The sequence below is a fragment of the Parus major genome, chromosome 2 (genome assembly GCF_001522545.3).
Source record: "Parus major isolate Abel chromosome 2, Parus_major1.1, whole genome shotgun sequence".
NCBI lineage: Eukaryota > Metazoa > Chordata > Aves > Passeriformes > Paridae > Parus > Parus major.
In genome coordinates this window covers 25,076,460-25,094,212 of record NC_031769.1, presented here as the reverse complement: position 1 = coordinate 25,094,212, position 17,753 = coordinate 25,076,460, and the positions used below count along the sequence as shown (strand labels likewise).

The 17,753-nt window shown below is 38.5% G+C and overlaps 1 protein-coding gene across 1 annotated transcript; it reads right to left on the bottom strand.

Moving 5' to 3' along the window:
* Positions 1 to 3,890: 3,890 nt before the first annotated feature.
* Positions 3,891 to 17,441, bottom strand: C1GALT1 (core 1 synthase, glycoprotein-N-acetylgalactosamine 3-beta-galactosyltransferase 1). Its single transcript, XM_015619716.3, has 4 exons — positions 17,260 to 17,441; positions 11,867 to 12,106; positions 9,533 to 10,200; positions 3,891 to 8,336 (listed from the first exon to the last, which is right to left on the bottom strand). Exons 1-4 carry the CDS (start codon positions 17,369 to 17,371, stop codon positions 8,127 to 8,129), a joined length of 1,230 nt encoding a protein of 409 aa, XP_015475202.1. The 5' UTR covers positions 17,372 to 17,441; the 3' UTR covers positions 3,891 to 8,126.
* Between the last annotated feature and the right edge of the window lie 312 nt (positions 17,442 to 17,753).

Genomic DNA, 17,753 nt, shown 5'->3' with positions numbered 1-17,753 from the left:
GAATTCGTGAATATTCAGATCTCCATTTGATAAGACAACTTCTATGTTTGATAAGAAAATTTCTGCACTTAGACATCATGAAGTTTACCCAAAAAGAAGACATGTCCAGTGCCTTTTGGGAAGTATTTCCTTGAATGAGTCTGAACAAGATATATGAAATGCAGCTTTGGAAACTGGCAAAGATAAAGTGCATAGAGCCCAAGCTGGCTGACAGGGAAATAGTTTAAAAGCAGGATGCTGTTGATTAGACTGACAAACGATGTTTTAATCTGGGTAAACAGACACCGCCTATTCTGTGCAAAAAAGCCTTGAGTAACATTGAACAGGAATAGGAACAAAGGCTTCATTGTCCCCAGGAAAGCATTTCCAGCTTCTGAACAGCAGTTTGTTTTTCTAAATTATGTTTGAAAATTTGTTTTAGCCACGATTGCTCTGCCTGTCCTTGAAACACTAACCATATTTCAGCTATGATTTCAACAGAGCCTACAGTGGAATATGTGAAACCTGCTGTTTTCAATGGTAAATGGTCAAATGCTGGTGAAGCACTCTCCTGTGAAGGGAAAAAATTCAGATCCTCAGGTGTGATTTTAATTTGATTTAGGATTAATCCCTGCAGAGTGCTCATCTGGATTACAAATCTAGGAAGGATATAAACTTCAGTTTACAGCCACATCCTCCACTTGAGAAACAGTCAGAGAACAGACATTTAACAGTCCTCCCACATTTAGAGTAACTAGATTGAATAAAACATTCATTTAAAGATTAATTAGAGACATATCTATTTGTTTTGATTTCTGCCAAGTATTTGCTTGGCCTTAAGTTAACATTTATGTTAAATCTCATGCTCTCCATCTCCAGGGACAGGAAGCCAGCACTTAATAGCCCAACATTTGAATGATTCCCAGTTAAGAATTCATGTGGGACAGTGAAAGAAAAAACCCAACAAAAATCATAGCCCAAGGTTTTAAAGGTGCAGGGTACTAATGCACATTAATTCCTAAGTCTTTTTTTTTATCAGTTGACAGAGGAGTAAGTGTCAAAACCTTGACTCCCTGAGACCATGCAGGATCCAGCTCTGTCGGGAACACTGAGAGCACAGGGTAGAACTGGGAAGTAACAGCACCAGAAGGCTGATATGGTTCTTTAGGTGATTAAAGCTATTAACAAAGCTCCTTTCCTTGCAGTCACTTAGAATTTTATCATAGGAAGGGAGAGGAATGAGAAGATACCAAGGACTTGCTGGAAGCCACGTTAGAAATTCAAAGAAGCAAACCAGCCTTTTTGACTTCAAGATGCCAAACTGGTGGGTTCACAGACACAACAGTTTGGTGTTGTACGACTGAAGAACAGTACTGTGAATTTACATACCTACTCAAGTAAAGCAGAGTTTAAATTAAATAAGTAAGCTGCTCACATCAACTTTTAACATAACAAACCCTCCCATGAAACTCCCATCCCTATTCAGATACAAATATGAAACTCTATTGCCATGTAGTCATCCTTCCAAAAGACTGTTCACCTCTGTGCAAAAGTAAAAATAAAATAGTGACTTCAGCAAAGCTCAGAAGACAGCTGATGTTCCTCTTCAGACAACATTGCTACAAATAACTCCCTCTTCCCAAGGAAAAGATATTTCATGCTTCTTTAGCACAACTGGCTGCTGGAGTTTCCAGCCAGTTCACCTGTCCATCCTACCAAACTGGGAAGTATTTTAAGCACTAAATGATAAAATCTGGTTCTAACTCTTGCTTTGGAAGTGATTTGCTTTAGGCTGACTTTAAAACCTGTTGCAAGTCAGTAAGTTTACTCTGTCTGTGGGATCATGCATGGCCTTCAGCTCCAGCTGGTATCATGTACTCCTCAAACACCACTTTGCAGATCAGGTGGTGCACCAACGGCAGAAAAAGGAAATTAAAAAGAAGGGAATGTTTAAAAGACAAATCACACCTCCAAAGAAGGGAGCATCTTAGCTATGGCAAAAGAATTGACACTTTCTTATACCCACAGGTGTGTAACACAGAACTGGATGACACTTTGGTCAGTACAGTGCAGACTCCAGAACTTGAGGCTGCAGCCTCCCTAAATAAAAGGAAGCTTACAGAAGATCATTTTTTGAGGAAGGAAGGACAAAAGGGATTGTACATGTCTTGTAGTATTGCAACAAAGGAGAAACAAGAGAACAGGGGGCTGAAGAAGTCTGAAAAGAAGACTTCAGTGTGTAGGGCACAGCTCAAAACCATATGAAGTCCAAATTCCACTGTTAACAGAAACACACACAGAATTAGCCTACCTGCAATGTTTTTTTTACTCACCAGTGACAAGAACATTTTTAGTTTATTTTTATTGGCATTTTAAGAAGTCTTGAAGGGCTATATATTAGAAAGCTGAAAAAAAAATAAGACCTCAGGCTACGTTTCTGAATTAAATAACCACTTTTCCTTCAAAAATGCCAAATATCACCCTAAACTAGAAGAGATATCCCACGATCCATCTGTTTTCCCAAGTCTGTGTTAAATTTCTTTACACGTGTAACAATGAAAATATTCACTGTGGAGCTCTGATTTTCTCACTTACTCTTCATATTGTCAGAAAAAGCTCCTCACCACCAAATTTCAGGAACCCATGGAAGGGCTTCATTAAGGTGAAACTTTGTCAGAAAGGAAGAAAGGCTGCTAAACATTCAGGAGCAAGAGCTGGAATGAGCAGGCTTATCTTCCCTGCAGCTTAGAACAAACTTAGCAGTTCCTGGTTGTAAAATGTTTACTTACTTTTTAGCTGGCACTTGTGCACAGGGAAGAGCTCTAGGAAAATTCCCTTGACTCAGTGAAGCTTTCTGTGAGCTGGCTATGAGAGCTTACCGTCATTTATGGATATTTCACAATTGTGCCTACAACTTCTGGTAATCAAATGGGTGAGTCTGTTGTATATTAATATAAAAAAAGAAACCCAAGAAGCAAGCAAAGCAAACCCACACTTATAAAACAGTTTTTCTCCAGAGTAGCAGCTGTAGCTTTTGTTTTGCTCCAGCACTTGCATTGCCCTGCAATGTGCTGGATGTAGTCTGATCCTGACAATTTGAAGCTTACAGCAGCACCACCACATAAAAGCATAACCTTTGCCTGAAACTTGAGAGGAGCTTTTATGGTCTGTTCAATTGGCTCTTGTTCCCTTAAATATCGCAGCTTTTGAGCTCAGTTAAACTGGTTGTCACTGTTTCCTGCACTTTGAAATGAAATAGTTAATTAATCCAGGTTAATAGTATTAGCAGGCTCTATTACAGTACTTAAGGTAATGACAAACAGCTGTACTGTGCTTGTGCCAACACCTTGTCCAACAACCAGAGTTCCAGATGTAAAGGCACCTCCCAGCTGCCTAAGTGCCAGCACTTTTACTGCTGAACACCATTCTGCACAAACATTTGGGTTAGAAAGCACAACTTTTAAATCTTAACAGATTTTTTTTTTCCTCAGAAATGAGGTTCACTGAAAGAATAAATCCTTTTTTTTTAAAAAAAAAAAGAAGTTAATTTTGGACAGTTTTGCTTTATTTCTGAAGTATCAGTTGTAGTCATTTCACTCAGGAATCTGCAGTAATACAGAGACACTGAAGAATCAGGACAATGCAGAAACAGCTGCCTGCTTGTGTGAATCTGGTACTAGCACTTACCCATTTTACACTTTAAAAATCTACTATCTTTGTTTGCTGGGTAGCTTGCTATTTTGTTAATAGCATAAATATAGAATCATAGAATCATAACCAGTGAGAAAAGCTTTTTGAATTTCCTGTACCCACCCTAGAGAAAAAGCAAGTACATTTTTATTAGACTAAACTGTGCTGCTATGCAACACCACTAGCATGCAGGAGGGGTAAATGAAGACAGCCATGAACTGTGTATGAGATAACTTATTTTATTTTTTCAATTCTCAACTTAATTTTGATGGTAAAAATTGGTCAAAGGCACTTCAAAGAAGGTATTCAAGAAACAAATCCTTATGGTGACTATTCCAGACAAATCACCAACTTTTATCTGCCATTAGGAACACAACTACCTATAATTGCAAAGTGAAACATTCACAGGTTTTAAGTGGAGCATACTGTCCAGCAGCAATATTCAATCTTTTAGACTACTAATAACATTTGTGGAGTATTTTAAATACAATATGGTAAAACAAAGCAAATTACACTTTTGGAGTTCCACAGAAGATTTCTTGACAGAAAAAGGACAAAACTGCCTTTCCCAGTGGTCCTGTATTGAGGGATCTATTTTTAATCTGTGCGTGCACTATCAGCATCAGTAGCAAGTACAGCAGAGAAATAATCCACACTTTTCTGTCATACAAAGACAAAACACAGTGCTCAGATAACAAAGCATTTATAAGACATCTATCAGCTACTCACTGAAATTTATACTTCTGCAAGCATAACAGAACAAATGGCAACAGCTGAAGAAAAAGTGATTTTTAATATATACCCCCACCAAAGCAAAACAAAGAAAGTGACCTTAAAGGCAAAAGTACTGTGAAAAGAGCTTCCATAAAATGAGAGATGGTATAAACATCACCAGTGTGTAACCTTTTAAAGAACACAGACTGCAAAAATGATTTGGGAGTGAAAGAAGATTAAAATTGGTGTTTTTCTGCAAACAAAGATTAATACTCTCCTCTGCAAACAAACACTAATACTCTCCCTCTGATTAAATCCAGTGATCAGGAAGTAACTTCTTGCCATTCTCAATCTTTCTGAAGAGAAACCATTTACAAGATTAAAATGTTATTCTGTCACACTAGGGGACATTCCCACATCCACTGCCTAGTAATTTCAAGGAAAATGTTTAGATGGGTAATTTAAATCACTGTGGTACCAATGAAAGCTTGTAAGTTTTATAAAATTAAGAAACCTCTTTTAGAAACCAAACCACAGAGCAATAATCTGTACAGCCTAAGTAAGCCCATGTTGCTGTGCTTCAGAAAATCTCTCTATCTGACATACAGTCTCCTTGGGCTGCAGAAATTCTCAAACTCAATAAATACTTTCTCAAAGCACAAAGACCTGAGAGTGAAATAGCAGAGTACTAATATTAGTGTAATATTGTACATGAAAATTATACCAACTGTTCACATTCCAACCTTGTTCACTGAGGCTTCTGAAGGCAATGAGATAGAAACCAATTATTCCAGAGCCATTGGCTCATGGTTATGGCAATACAGTTCAACAGAGAAGAACAGGTCTCTGTTATAATCACAGAATGTAAAACCTGATACTTTCCTAGCTTGTCTGGAAAGAAAAAAAAAAATCTTTGCAGTGCTGTTAAAAAGGCAAAAGAAATAGATTCAGAGGCCTATGCACAAGGACACTTTAAAATAAAGAATGGACATTTGAAGAAAAGGCTACTTATTTCTCTGGATAAGTCACCCATTTATCACAAGGTAGTGTGTCCTTAGCCTTATTCCCTTCAGAAAGGGAACTTGCTCCCTTAGTTTTCCAGTCTCTCTGAGGTCCTGCACATTTTGTGGAAAGGGATATTCCTGCCCTGCTCTGCTAAATCCACAAGCCTCAGGTGGGCAGCAGATAAGAACTAGAACAGCTGCTGAGAAAAGGCTTCACCCCGGGCTCAGCAGTGGCTGGTTTACCTTGTTACCCCAGCAAACAACCTGTGTGGAGCTCAAACATCCTGCTTCCTCCTGGCCACCTGAGACTTACGCTGGATGAAACAGGAAAGCCAGAGACAGGAGAGTCAGGACAGTAAGGAACATGGAGGGGAAATGATTTTGTTTCACAGGACAGCACAGGGCAAACATACGACACAAATCTGCAGAAAACATGCAGGATTAGTTCTGCCTGTTGGGGTAGAAAATCTTTAAATCCCCATGGATGAACTGAAGAAGAAAGCAGAAATAAAGGAACTGTACAGTACTTCAACAGATCTTCTACATGGGCTGAATTTACAAAGAGATTAGGTTGGGATCTCGATTTCATTTTATAACTTCTTTAAGTATTCCCGAATATTTTAACTGCTTGTTTGAACAATGCTATTTGAGTTCTCAATTCCATATGGATTTCACAATATGATTGGTTTGTGCTGCATGTGGCATAAACATTTAGCTCACAGAAGGAAGAACCTTCCAGCATGTTAACATACACTGTCCTCTGGACAAGTATCCCTCTGACTACAGCAAACTGGAGACCTTTTTCTTTCTTAAACCTATGCAGTTATAATGTTCTACTTAAGTCAATTAACATAAAATAAAGCTCGTGTCCCTATCAGTACTTCAGAAGCAGTGCTGCTCATAAAGACTAACAGATTTAACCCTGCAGGAACTATTTAAGCAATACTTGGTAGACGAACTTGGCCTACATTCAGGCAGAGAAGATGTATGCAGCATTTCAACACCATGAGCTGTTTCAGTAATTACCATCAGACTGCAGAGCATGGTCAGAAAGAAAGTCATGGCTTTACTGTTGGACAACAGAAAGAACTCCAACCTGTACTAGAATTATCTTTGGAAAAAAAAAAAATCCAGTATTTTATGGTAGCATCATCTTCCAGGAACATCCTGAAGGACCAGCAGTAGTAAATAAGGCTGTCTGCTACCACTATGTGCCCTTTCAAAACAGTGACTGGAGGTAATTAGGTTATATCCAAATTCATCAATATGATGAAGGTGAAAAATAACAAAAAGATGAAGAAACTTTTGTTCAAGTGTGGAATAAAAACACACTACATGTCACGCTTAATCCCATTCCCCATACTGCTGTTCATTCAATTTGAAAAGGAGAAAACCAGAAAGCCTTATATTAACTCTATAAAACATACATTTGGCCTCTGAAAAAAAGTCAGTAATTAAAATACCTATTTTGTCCCACACTAAGAAAGTGTTTCCAGTTAAAAGGCAGAGATATTTATGAAGTAGTGGAGAAAGTTAATGCACTTTGAAAGATTTCTGCATTCAGGCTTGTTTACCAGAATAACTATGTATTTCAGCTTCAAAAACAGTGAAAAAGGATCATGTAACACTTTGTACTGAAAAAGGTAACAAGAAGCAGATACAGAAAACTTTTTTTAAAGTGGAAGAAAAAAGTGTTCAGAAAAGTTAAATTAAGTACTTCAACCAAATAAACTGGCTTTGGTGCAGTTTTTTGTATCTGAAAATTTTAACCTTTACTGAAAATTAAAATGGAAACAAACTAATTATAATAGTGGCTGAAACCAAGTTGTTATAATGCAACTTCACTAAGATACTATTCTTACTGGCTTATGTGGCAGGTGGGATGGAAGACAGACTTCTCTTTTCAAAAGCATCCTACCTTATGCTGAGAATGCCAAGACGAATTTTTATATCCATTCAACCAATAGCATAAGTCAATAAAAGGGAAAGAAAGAAAAAAAACAAAAAACCACAGGAAAATATGTAAGCAGCTTGCATCTCCTCAGCAATTTAAACAACAGTAACTGTTTCTGGGTTTCTCTCCAGAAGAGTATTCCTCCCCAAAAGACTTCATATTGTTTTGCACAACAGAATTAAAAACTTTATAAGTAATTCATAGCAGTAAATTCTGTTTCTGAAACAATTCAGATTAATCTTGTGGGTGAAATTCTGCCACTCTGCTGATAAGGCAAAGCAGATTGGAGACTCTAATTCCCCATCTCTGCCTAACTTTTAGGACAAGGTATACAAAGTAACTGCAAGATGTTGAGAATACTTCAGAAAGCCATGGTGAAGTGTTCAATTTCTAATATTGCATCCAATTTCTAATATTAGAACTGGCTTAATGGTAAGGAAATAGAGGAGAACAGAAAAAGGAAAAGAAATACGGTACAATCATCTGTGAACCTGTCCACTCTAGTTTCTATACAAATTCTTCCAGATATTATTGTACTAGAGCAACCTCCAATTTCACAGCTTTAGGGCCCCAAATCTTCGTGAGCAGGGCTGCAAGGTCACACTATCCCAAGCAGTCAGAGCCAGCACCAGACTGTGTTGTACACAGGGTGACAAGAAGTGCTGCCAACTTGATTTTTTAAATAAGAATCGCCAGGAGTAATTTCAGTCCACAAGCTTCATGCACAAGTTTGAGGAGACTCTTACTCATTTTACTGGCTTCTTTTTGGTTTTTTCAAAGTCAAGTTAGCTCTCAGAAAGTTTTTGCTTTAGCTTTTGATTATCCTCCAGTGCTTCATTTTTGCTCTGCTCTTCTGGATTCTTTGACAAATCGGGATTGTACCTATACAAATACCCATATGGACGAAGATGATAAATCAAATATTCCAAATGATACATAGTCACAGAGTCAACATAGTGGAATGAAACTGCTAAATCGGAGCAGCATCCAGGACCCTGAAACATAAAACAAAGCAAAACAATCAGCAAGAATTGCAAAGGATGCCTGGATAAAGATCCGGGGAGAATTCAAAGAAATACTTCATTTAATGGTAAGAAATTCACTACCATCAGTCATACATATACTTCAAAAGTTAATGTTAGGCAAGCAAAATATACCAGACATATCTGCCAAGGCATCTTTCCAAAATAAAGCTGACAAAGTCTTTTGCTTCTGTGATCAAGCCAGTGAAAAAACTAGCTACCCTCATTAACGTCAGAGGTTTTCTGCTTTTCCATACTTAATTTTTGATGCTGGTGTTTAAACAGCACCAAGAAGCAGCAAGCAGGCCTAAATGAGCTACATTTATATATGAAACAATACACGCCTGTTACTTATGTCAGCATCCAGACAGAATGTAAAAGCAAATTGTGTGTGTACCTGCACCTGTGGGTGTTGACATATACTGTTTGGCAATATTGTCAGCATCTAACTTCCTACTGATAGAAAGCTGTAACAAGTAATTGCAAAATTTTGTTTTAAATATCTTGATTTTATCGACATTAATAAGAGCTATAGCATCGTTGTTAACACAATTGTCACAACTTATATTTTATAGCTCAAATTCAGCTTTGAGAACACTTTTCTGGAGCACAGTTTTGGGGTTTCTTTTTTCAGCAGCTTTGATTGCAGAGTTGCTAATATTTTGAATCCAACTGGAATTAAGATTAAATATTTAGAGACACCCAAGAGAACAATTGTTATGTAACTGTTCTTTCAATACTTACTAAGTTTGATCAATACAGCTTGATTTTGATACCAGATAAAGTAGTCTCTATCCAAGCACAGGTATGACAGGACAGGTTCACATAGGCAATTTTCATTATGAACTGGTTACAGATGAAACTGTCCACAGCTCAGCCACCCATGCACTGCAGCCTTAGCTAAAGCTGCTGCCTCCTGACACACTAAATACAATATTATACAGCTGGTTTAAGCTACAGAAATTCTTTAGCTGCTGAATACAAGTATAAAAATAGACTGCTGCTTTACAATGAAAAAAATCTACTGATGAACCACTCTTTTTTTCCAGCTTTAATATGCAAAAATTCCAAGTCCTGTTCTTGAATTCCTCCACCTAATGCTAATTCACACATCGCACACATCATAAGATGCACTTGACACAATGGATACCAGGTTCCTCAGGACTTACCTCTACAGCAGGATAGTAATTGTAATTCCAGTACCAGAATGTTTTTGGTAGGTATCCTCTGATTAAATGATGTTCTGGAACGAACGGGTGAAAGGTTTCTCTACCACTCGTATCCCTAGAATCTCCTGCTTCCACATTGATGATCTCCATGCATTTTCCTAGTGCCAGATCTTCAATAGAGGAACTGTGAGTGCATTTGTTCATTTTAAATGCAGCAACAAATCTCTTCAGAGCTTCTTTGCTCAGAACATACCCTGCTCCTCCACTCATGTAGCCCTGCTTCACATAAGGCTTAAACCTTCTTCCAAAGTATATGGGTTGTTCAGGACTGTATTTTGAAAGAAGCCATCTCAAATTGTCCAATATAACATATGTATCATCATCTGCTTTCATAAACCAATCAGCATCATCAAAATAATGGTCATATACATATTGAAAAGCTTTAATAGTCTTCCAGTACAGCTGGTCTCTGCCTTCTTTGGTTTCTAGACCCACAGCTGGGAAGTCTTTATTTTCCTCAGAGCTCATAAAAAGTACTTTATTACAGCGTTGGGCCCAAGTGGCCTTCACATGCTTGGCTTTCTTTTCTAGATTTTGAGGTCCAGTCATGACCCAACACAGTATTTTCACCTTGTGATACAGTCCTTCTGCAATATTTTTATCTTCATCTAAAAAAACAGGAAAGATGTAAAACCATATTAGACATGATTGCCAAATGAACTAACAGCACCCTCCCCCCTCCTCAGACATTCTGTTTCTAGATCAGAAAAGACATGCAGACAGAAAGAGGCTTTTGCTTCCAAATGTACCAGCTAATGAACTCCATGCTGAATTCTGGAAGGAAAGAAACAAGGCTCTCAAAGATTAAAATTCTTAAAGCTATTTCAATTTCACAAGATAAAGGAGAGTGTAAGTCATATCAAAATGGGTGTCTGTTCAAGGAAGTGTGGCTTTAGCAAACCTTGATTTGTACATAAAGACTACTCAGAGGTAACCTCTTTATAGTCTTGGAAGACTAAAGAAAATTTAAAAACAGAGTATTTCTGCCATTCACAATGAATACAACTTAATCATTACAACACAGAAAGGCCAAAAAGCTAATAAGCTATTTTATATATATATTCATTTTAACTAATAAAGTCAAATGAATATTTCTAAAACAGCAAAATATGTTTTAAGAATAAAGCCAATGGTAAACCAGAAAGAATTTAAGACATTAGGTCATTTAGGATACTGTGAAACTACTATTATTGTTGATAGCATGTTTTTATTTGTAGCAATCCAGCTGAATAAACACAGTTATCTGAGGTGTGAAACAATGTTTTTTGAGCTGCCAAAGCATTCATGCTCTCAAAGAAACACTTTAACTTGATACATACAGAAAGATTTTAACTCATGTAAAAGAGTTTAATGCCCATTTCATGGACAGTGAAATCTGCATAACTAGTACTAAAATATTCCTGCTTATACTTTACGCAACTATACATCACATTTCTCTGTTTTAAATATTCTACAATTACATGTAAAACACTCACACACTCATCTTACAAAGTCTGGAGTTTAAATATGCCTAAATAGCAAATTACCTACTAACAGCTTCAGCAAATGCATTGCAGTGCCATTTTTCTCACCTAAGCTGTCCATACTCAAACACTCTGTATTTGGGATTTAGAATTACTTCATTAATGAAATATATCAAGTGTAAAAGTATTCCTGAAGTATCTGAAGGGTCTACCTTGTCTGGAAAAATAAAAATAATCAGAGAGCAAGAGAATTTCTCTGGCTTTGACTGCAAACAACAACCTGTGCCTGGATTGCTGCATAATCAGCTTGGCAAATCATGCCCACAGTGACTCCCTTTGCCCCCCTGCTCCAATTCTGTGTTTTACTAATCGTACCAAAAAGCAATTTAAAAAAAAAATAAATTTTAGTTTTATCTTAGAGGCTAGATAAGGTTAGAAGTGGTCCAAAATCAGCTTCTTAAGGCTAAAAAGAAACCCAGACACATCTACAATGCTAGCAAAGATATATGCTTAGCAAAACTGACATTTGGTGTCAGTAGTTCATTTGAGAAGTTCTTGCTCCAAACAAGTCTGGATACAGAAGCTGGTCAAACAGTTGGACTCTAAGGAAAGAAAATTACTACTGTAATAAAAATATAAACAAAGCCACCATTCAGTAGACCTCAGGAGAAAAAGTTGCTTAGATGTAATCTGAACGTGGGGAAACTGAATGAAAATGATTCATATAAATTCTTGGTATTGACAAAGCAACCTTTTTAGCAATGCATGAAAAGGGAGGACATTTGCTAATCAGCCAGGTGTAACAAAATACCTTTATGCTGTCCAGCATCTGCATTAAAATTCATTTGTCCTTGCAGCTGATTGTTGTCAGTATCTGCTGAGTGTTGACCATGTGGATCATTGTGAAGAACATGAGGCTGGATCTTAACCTGTTCTTCTAGTATAATGCTAAACAGAAGATAGCAGACGAAAAATCCTATTGCTGAGCCAAAAGTGAAGGTTAGAAGGTTCATCAAAGACTTAGAAGAGGCCATCTCCTGAAGGTGAGACACTGTCAACCAAATGAAAAATACATTAGACTTAACATAGAAATCAAATCCAAAACTATAGGAAGAAATCAAGGACTAAATCTCTGAATGTAGAGAACTCAGATCTAGCTCAGTTTCAGCTCTCTTGGGCTTGCACAGGAATTTAAGTACAAGAGCAATGCAAATATCAGTATAAAATTGTACATACATTGATTGTGGCTGTACATAAAAATTACCTATTAATTATATTTATACAACATTTAAACAAGAAAGTATACACTGAAATGCAGTAGCTTTATAAAACTGTAATATACATACACTTTTTTATTCTCTTCAGCCTAGAAAACTGCACTTTAAAATGTAATAGCTAAGTCTTTCATGAATCTAAAAGATGATGATCAATAGCAATCTACAGGTCAAGATACAACATGGTCACAAGATGTTCTTAAAATTCCAGCCAAATGTATATTACAGAAATTCTTAACATATGTCAATCACGAACAGATTTCAAAGAGTTATAAAAGCATATCTACTCCCAAAGTAGGGCAGTTGTCCTTACACTTTAAAGAATTACTGAGAATTGACTTTCAGAAGAAAGAGTAAGACAAAATCTGAATTTTCATACAGGAACACTCATTTTTTCAAGGGAAGAGAAGAAGAAAGTACATCATCCTTGAAGCCTCTTCTACACTTCAAAAACTTTGTATTCCAGTAATAAAAACACCCCCTCACATCAGCCACACCCTTGCTCCTCAAAAACTAAAGGACTTGGCTGACCATTTTTATTAAATCAAATCAGCAGCTATGCCTGCATAAGGTAGTTTTGTGCATCAAAAATAAGTATGAATTTTAATATATTTAACACTTGAAAACCAATTTCAAGTTGTTGAGGGTTTTTCATTTCGGAAAGAGTTGAGCTATTTTCTAGTAACTCATGACTAAACTACAAAAATATTGACTATTAAATACACACTGAATTCAAGCCAGAGGCTTATAAACAAGTCAATGATGTTCCCTCCATTAGGATCATTATTAATGACAGTGGGCAGAAACCAATTTAGTTCATGAGGGAGCCCAAAAAGGAAAATTATGGACTGCACAGAGCATCGATGAAAACCATCGATCAGAGAAGAGCTGCAGCCACCAAAACAAATCAATTAGCCTGCCCCCCCTTGTCTCACTGCCTGGGCTGGGTATTGGAAACAGGCTGTGCCCAAGCAAGCTGTATGAATCACCGTGCAGCAACACACACTCCAAATCCCAGCTTTCTGTCTGTTCTGCTCTCCTGAAGGGAAAGCAAAGGATGGAACGCCTGTGTGCATGTTGTTAGGTTGCCACTTCCAGAAATCTACCAGATCTACCGTATACACGCAGATCAAGACCATTTAAGAGTGCAGCAGCTCTCACACATGCTAATGCTTTTCTTTCCACGCTGCTAGAAAAAGGAATAAAAATCGAAAACACAACTTGAAGGACAAAATAAAAATCAAGAAATGTACAGGGTATGTAAAACTTAAATGATTGTAACTGTGATTGATAAGGAGTTGTAGTTCTTTAATATAAACAATTTTTTAATTGCACATTGTCTTCCCTCAATTCAGTACTACATCTTGGTGGAGACAAATGATTACCTTTAGACATCACATCACAAAGTAAAAAGCTGACTGTATAATCATTTGTGACCTAGGCTTTGAAAAATTTCGTTTCCAGCTTTATTTCTATTGTCTTTTACACCACTGAATTGAGAAGAAAACATGAGTATTTTGATCAGGTGCCAAAAAAAAAATAGGGCAAAACTCCCAAAACCTTTAACAAAACCCCATGCATACAAGCAGCCTATGACAATGCAAAGGATCTACTGTTCTAAGATTATTTTTATTTATTTTTTATTTATACTGTACTAAGATTATCAACACAAAGTCCCCTCAGAATTTGCAATACACATAAGGAGATGGCCAAAATAAAACAATGCCTTCTTTTGGTATATTCAAAATGGGGAAATATAAAAACCCATGCATGCCCACAGTATAGCTACACTACCTTCTAGAATAAAAGGTCTCCACTGCTCTACTTTTCAATATTAGGTGTCTCTCTGCCATACAATTTCTGTTATCTGCTCCAACAGCTGTTAAAATTACTCTTGCTTGGCAAGAAAAAAAATTAAAATAACTTGAAAATAATTGCTGCTCATTTAACTATGAAATTATGTACAACTGAGTTATATAGGAAAAAATTAAATGTGCTGGAAATGCTGAAAAATGAAAAAAGTGCATTCATCACATTGGAAATCAGAAGCTGATTAGGCAGTACTTCACACATAAAAAGCATTTCTCAGGGCAGGTAGTAGCTGTACATCCTATTTGGTACAAAATGCCTCCAGTTACAGTTTTCAATCTAAAATAATCTGCTTATCATTCTATCAATTTTATACCAACAGAACGGGTCACTATAAACATGTGTGGGTGTATATCCACATGTTTGTAAACTCCAACAATAACAGGATAGAAATTTTCATTTTTTATATCTTTGTATTTCACATAAATTGAGTCTTTTAACTTGACAGCAAAAATAACTGAACACTACAGCATTACACTAGAAGAACTAGAAAATGCCTAAAAGGAAGGTCAGTTGTCAGATGATAAACATCCCCACTCCTTGCTGATATTCTTTTCCACGCATGGATTTATTCAGGGGGAAGACATGCAAAACATTTAAGGCCAGGTCATATGAGCCTTTGAGCAACCTGATCTAATGAAAGTTGTCCCTGCTCATGGCAGGGGGTTGGACTTTACAAGGGGTTGGATGATCTTTAAAGGTCCCTTCCAACTCAAATTTTTTGATGATATGAGTCCATAACACTCAGAGAAGGAAAAGGTAAGCACAAAACCAACCAGGTCACTGAAACATCCCTGTTTTTATTCACATCTCTATTTTTACTTCTTGAGTTAAAGAACACACTACTCAAAAAAACACCTACAATAAAAGGCTAGGTTTGAATTTAATTTACGCTCCACTGCTCTATCATGGAAGCTTAAACTAGTGCAGATACTTAGCTATTCATGTAGGTAGCCCTATTCACATCAATCAAACCAACAAATATTTTAAAATTCACAACGCAAATTAAAACGTAAACATAAAATTAAAACGTAAAACATAAAATCACAATGCAAAAGTCCTTGAAGATTTGGTTTCAAATTTAAGTCTCATGAGTCAACAATTTCTACATCTTCAAGCTTACAGAAAAACTAATTTTCCTGTGTTAGGGGCTGCTGAACCTGGCAGCCCACTGACGTCAAGGCTGCTGCAACTCCATGTGCCCAGATCCAGCCAGGCTGTGAATGCAAAGATGCAAATACACATGGCTGACCACACAGATCAGCACAGATAAAAACAAGTGTTCATGCAGACACAAACAGGGCCTAGCCTAGCCTTATGCTGCTCCTCCCCATAGCTGCCCAGGACAATGGTCTGCTGCTAGGGAATATACACATACACATAACGAGGATCCCTCTGTAACAGGTCTCAGACCTTCAACCTATTCAGGAACCAGCCCTGAAACCTCAGACTCCCCAGAGTCCTGCTCCATTGTCAAACTGATGACCCTCTGATCTCACTAGTACCTGTCCCACAATTACAGCTGCCTCAAAGCCTGGCTCCCAAGCCTCCTAATCCTACTCACAGGCTAGCCCTGTGTGACACTCATAAGCAACCACACACTGGCATCCTTGCCAAAACTGTACTCACGCACTGCACCCTCCCCAGTTACAGGCACTGCAGACACACAAGCATCTGTGGCTCAGTCCCCACTCCAGCTGCTGGGCATTTAGGCTCTCACTCACTCCAGTCCCTCCAGCTGCTGGCACACCAGACACAGGTCCCTACAAATCACTGTGGATCTTCAGTTGCTGGCACTTAAGAGCTCAGTATGCACATGAGAATAGGGCACAGAGTCCTCTTGCCCAGCAAAACAGTTAGAAAGGCACCTTAATGAGAAAAGAGAACAGGCAATCTGGCCCAGGACACAGACAGTATGACCAGCCACTTGTTTCTAACTGACCAGGCCCTTTATCTCATCCTTTTATTTTCCCATACATACTTCTTATTCCTCAAACCACCTTCCTTTAGTCCCTCCCAGGAGCGCCCCATAATTTTGTACAGCCACAAGATGCTTTTCTCTTGCATCCCATATGACCCAAATTTTCTGCCCCTTTGATCTTGTACGCTGTCCCAGACAGCCCTTCTGGGGGACTCCTCTTGCTGCATATGTCACACCTGGGCAATGGGGCTGGTGGCTCTCCAGTGACAGAACCAGGGGCTGACTCCTCTGATGGGGCTGTGCCTCTGTGCACCCTGCTGGTGAGCCTTTCAACATGTTAATCTAAATTACTGCTCTCCCCCTGCTTCCACAAGCCAGTCACTTCCACAAGCCAATGGAAATTTAGGGGAAAACCATGCAATATGAATATATGGCAAAAGAAAACAACATAACCACTTTTAAAATTAATATCTTCTTACAAACTCGGACGAACTTGGACCATGTACAGAAACACATTAAACAAAATACCACAAAATACCAAACAAACAAACAGAAATACCTCAACTCCAAAACAATGTAACATGTAAAACCAATAAAACCCAAACCTGCAACCATCAAATCTAGGATTTTTAAATTTACAGAATGCAGAACACAACTCTAATTTGAAACATGTTTCTCCCACTGTCATTCCATAATCACTTTAAGATTAGATTAAGTTAAACCCACAAACAGAGCAGATTCTTTCTTCTTGTATCCCTTACTTAAGAAAAAGGGGGAAGCTCTGAGGCCCCATGATGAAATAATGTAAATGTCCTTTGAGAGCTGCATAATTAGCAATGGCATTGATCTCTACCCCCATGTCCCTAATAGTCAAGCAACACACCAGAATAACTCTACCAAAATATGGAAAAAACATAGCTGTGCAAACAGGCCTTCTGCTCCTTAAGTCATATTTATTGCTAGTTTAATGCAGCTACATGCACAAATTGTACATTTACTGATGTCTGCATCTAGGATTTCTGTGAGCTTCTGCAGTTTCCTATCGACTAAGCACAGATCGTATCTTTCCACTTTAAATATCTAATGTTGTAAGCATTTCTTTCAAAATAATTCCCGCTTGTTCTACCAGAAAATACAAACCATCAAAGCAAGGCACTTCGGTACAGGAGGCCAACAATCGCACTGAAACGAGACGTGTAACAATCCACAGTACCGGTGAGCTGGAAGGAAGGTTTGGCTCCTCCTTCCTCATTCCAAAAGCTGACACGGTCCTTCGGCAACAAGTGCCTGTGCCCGTAGCTTCCCAGACCTCTCCCAACCCAGCCCTTGCTACGGACGTCCGCCCAGGAAGTCCCCGCTGCGGGGGCGGGAGCAACGATTCCCGGCTCCCCGGGCACCTTGCTCCCTCCGCTGGGCTCCGAGGGACTCGCGCTTTTCCAAGGAGACCCCTGCTCTGGCGCCTCTCCTTCCCAGCCGTGCAGCCGGGCACCTGCTGTCCCTGCAGCCGCGGGCGCCCTTCTCGCCGCCGGCGTGACACGCGGCGCCCCGGCCGCCTCCTCCCGCCCTGGCCCCGCGGAGAGGAGGCACCCTCGGCGCCTTCTTCCGCGTCGCCCCCGCGGGCGGGACGCTGCCCC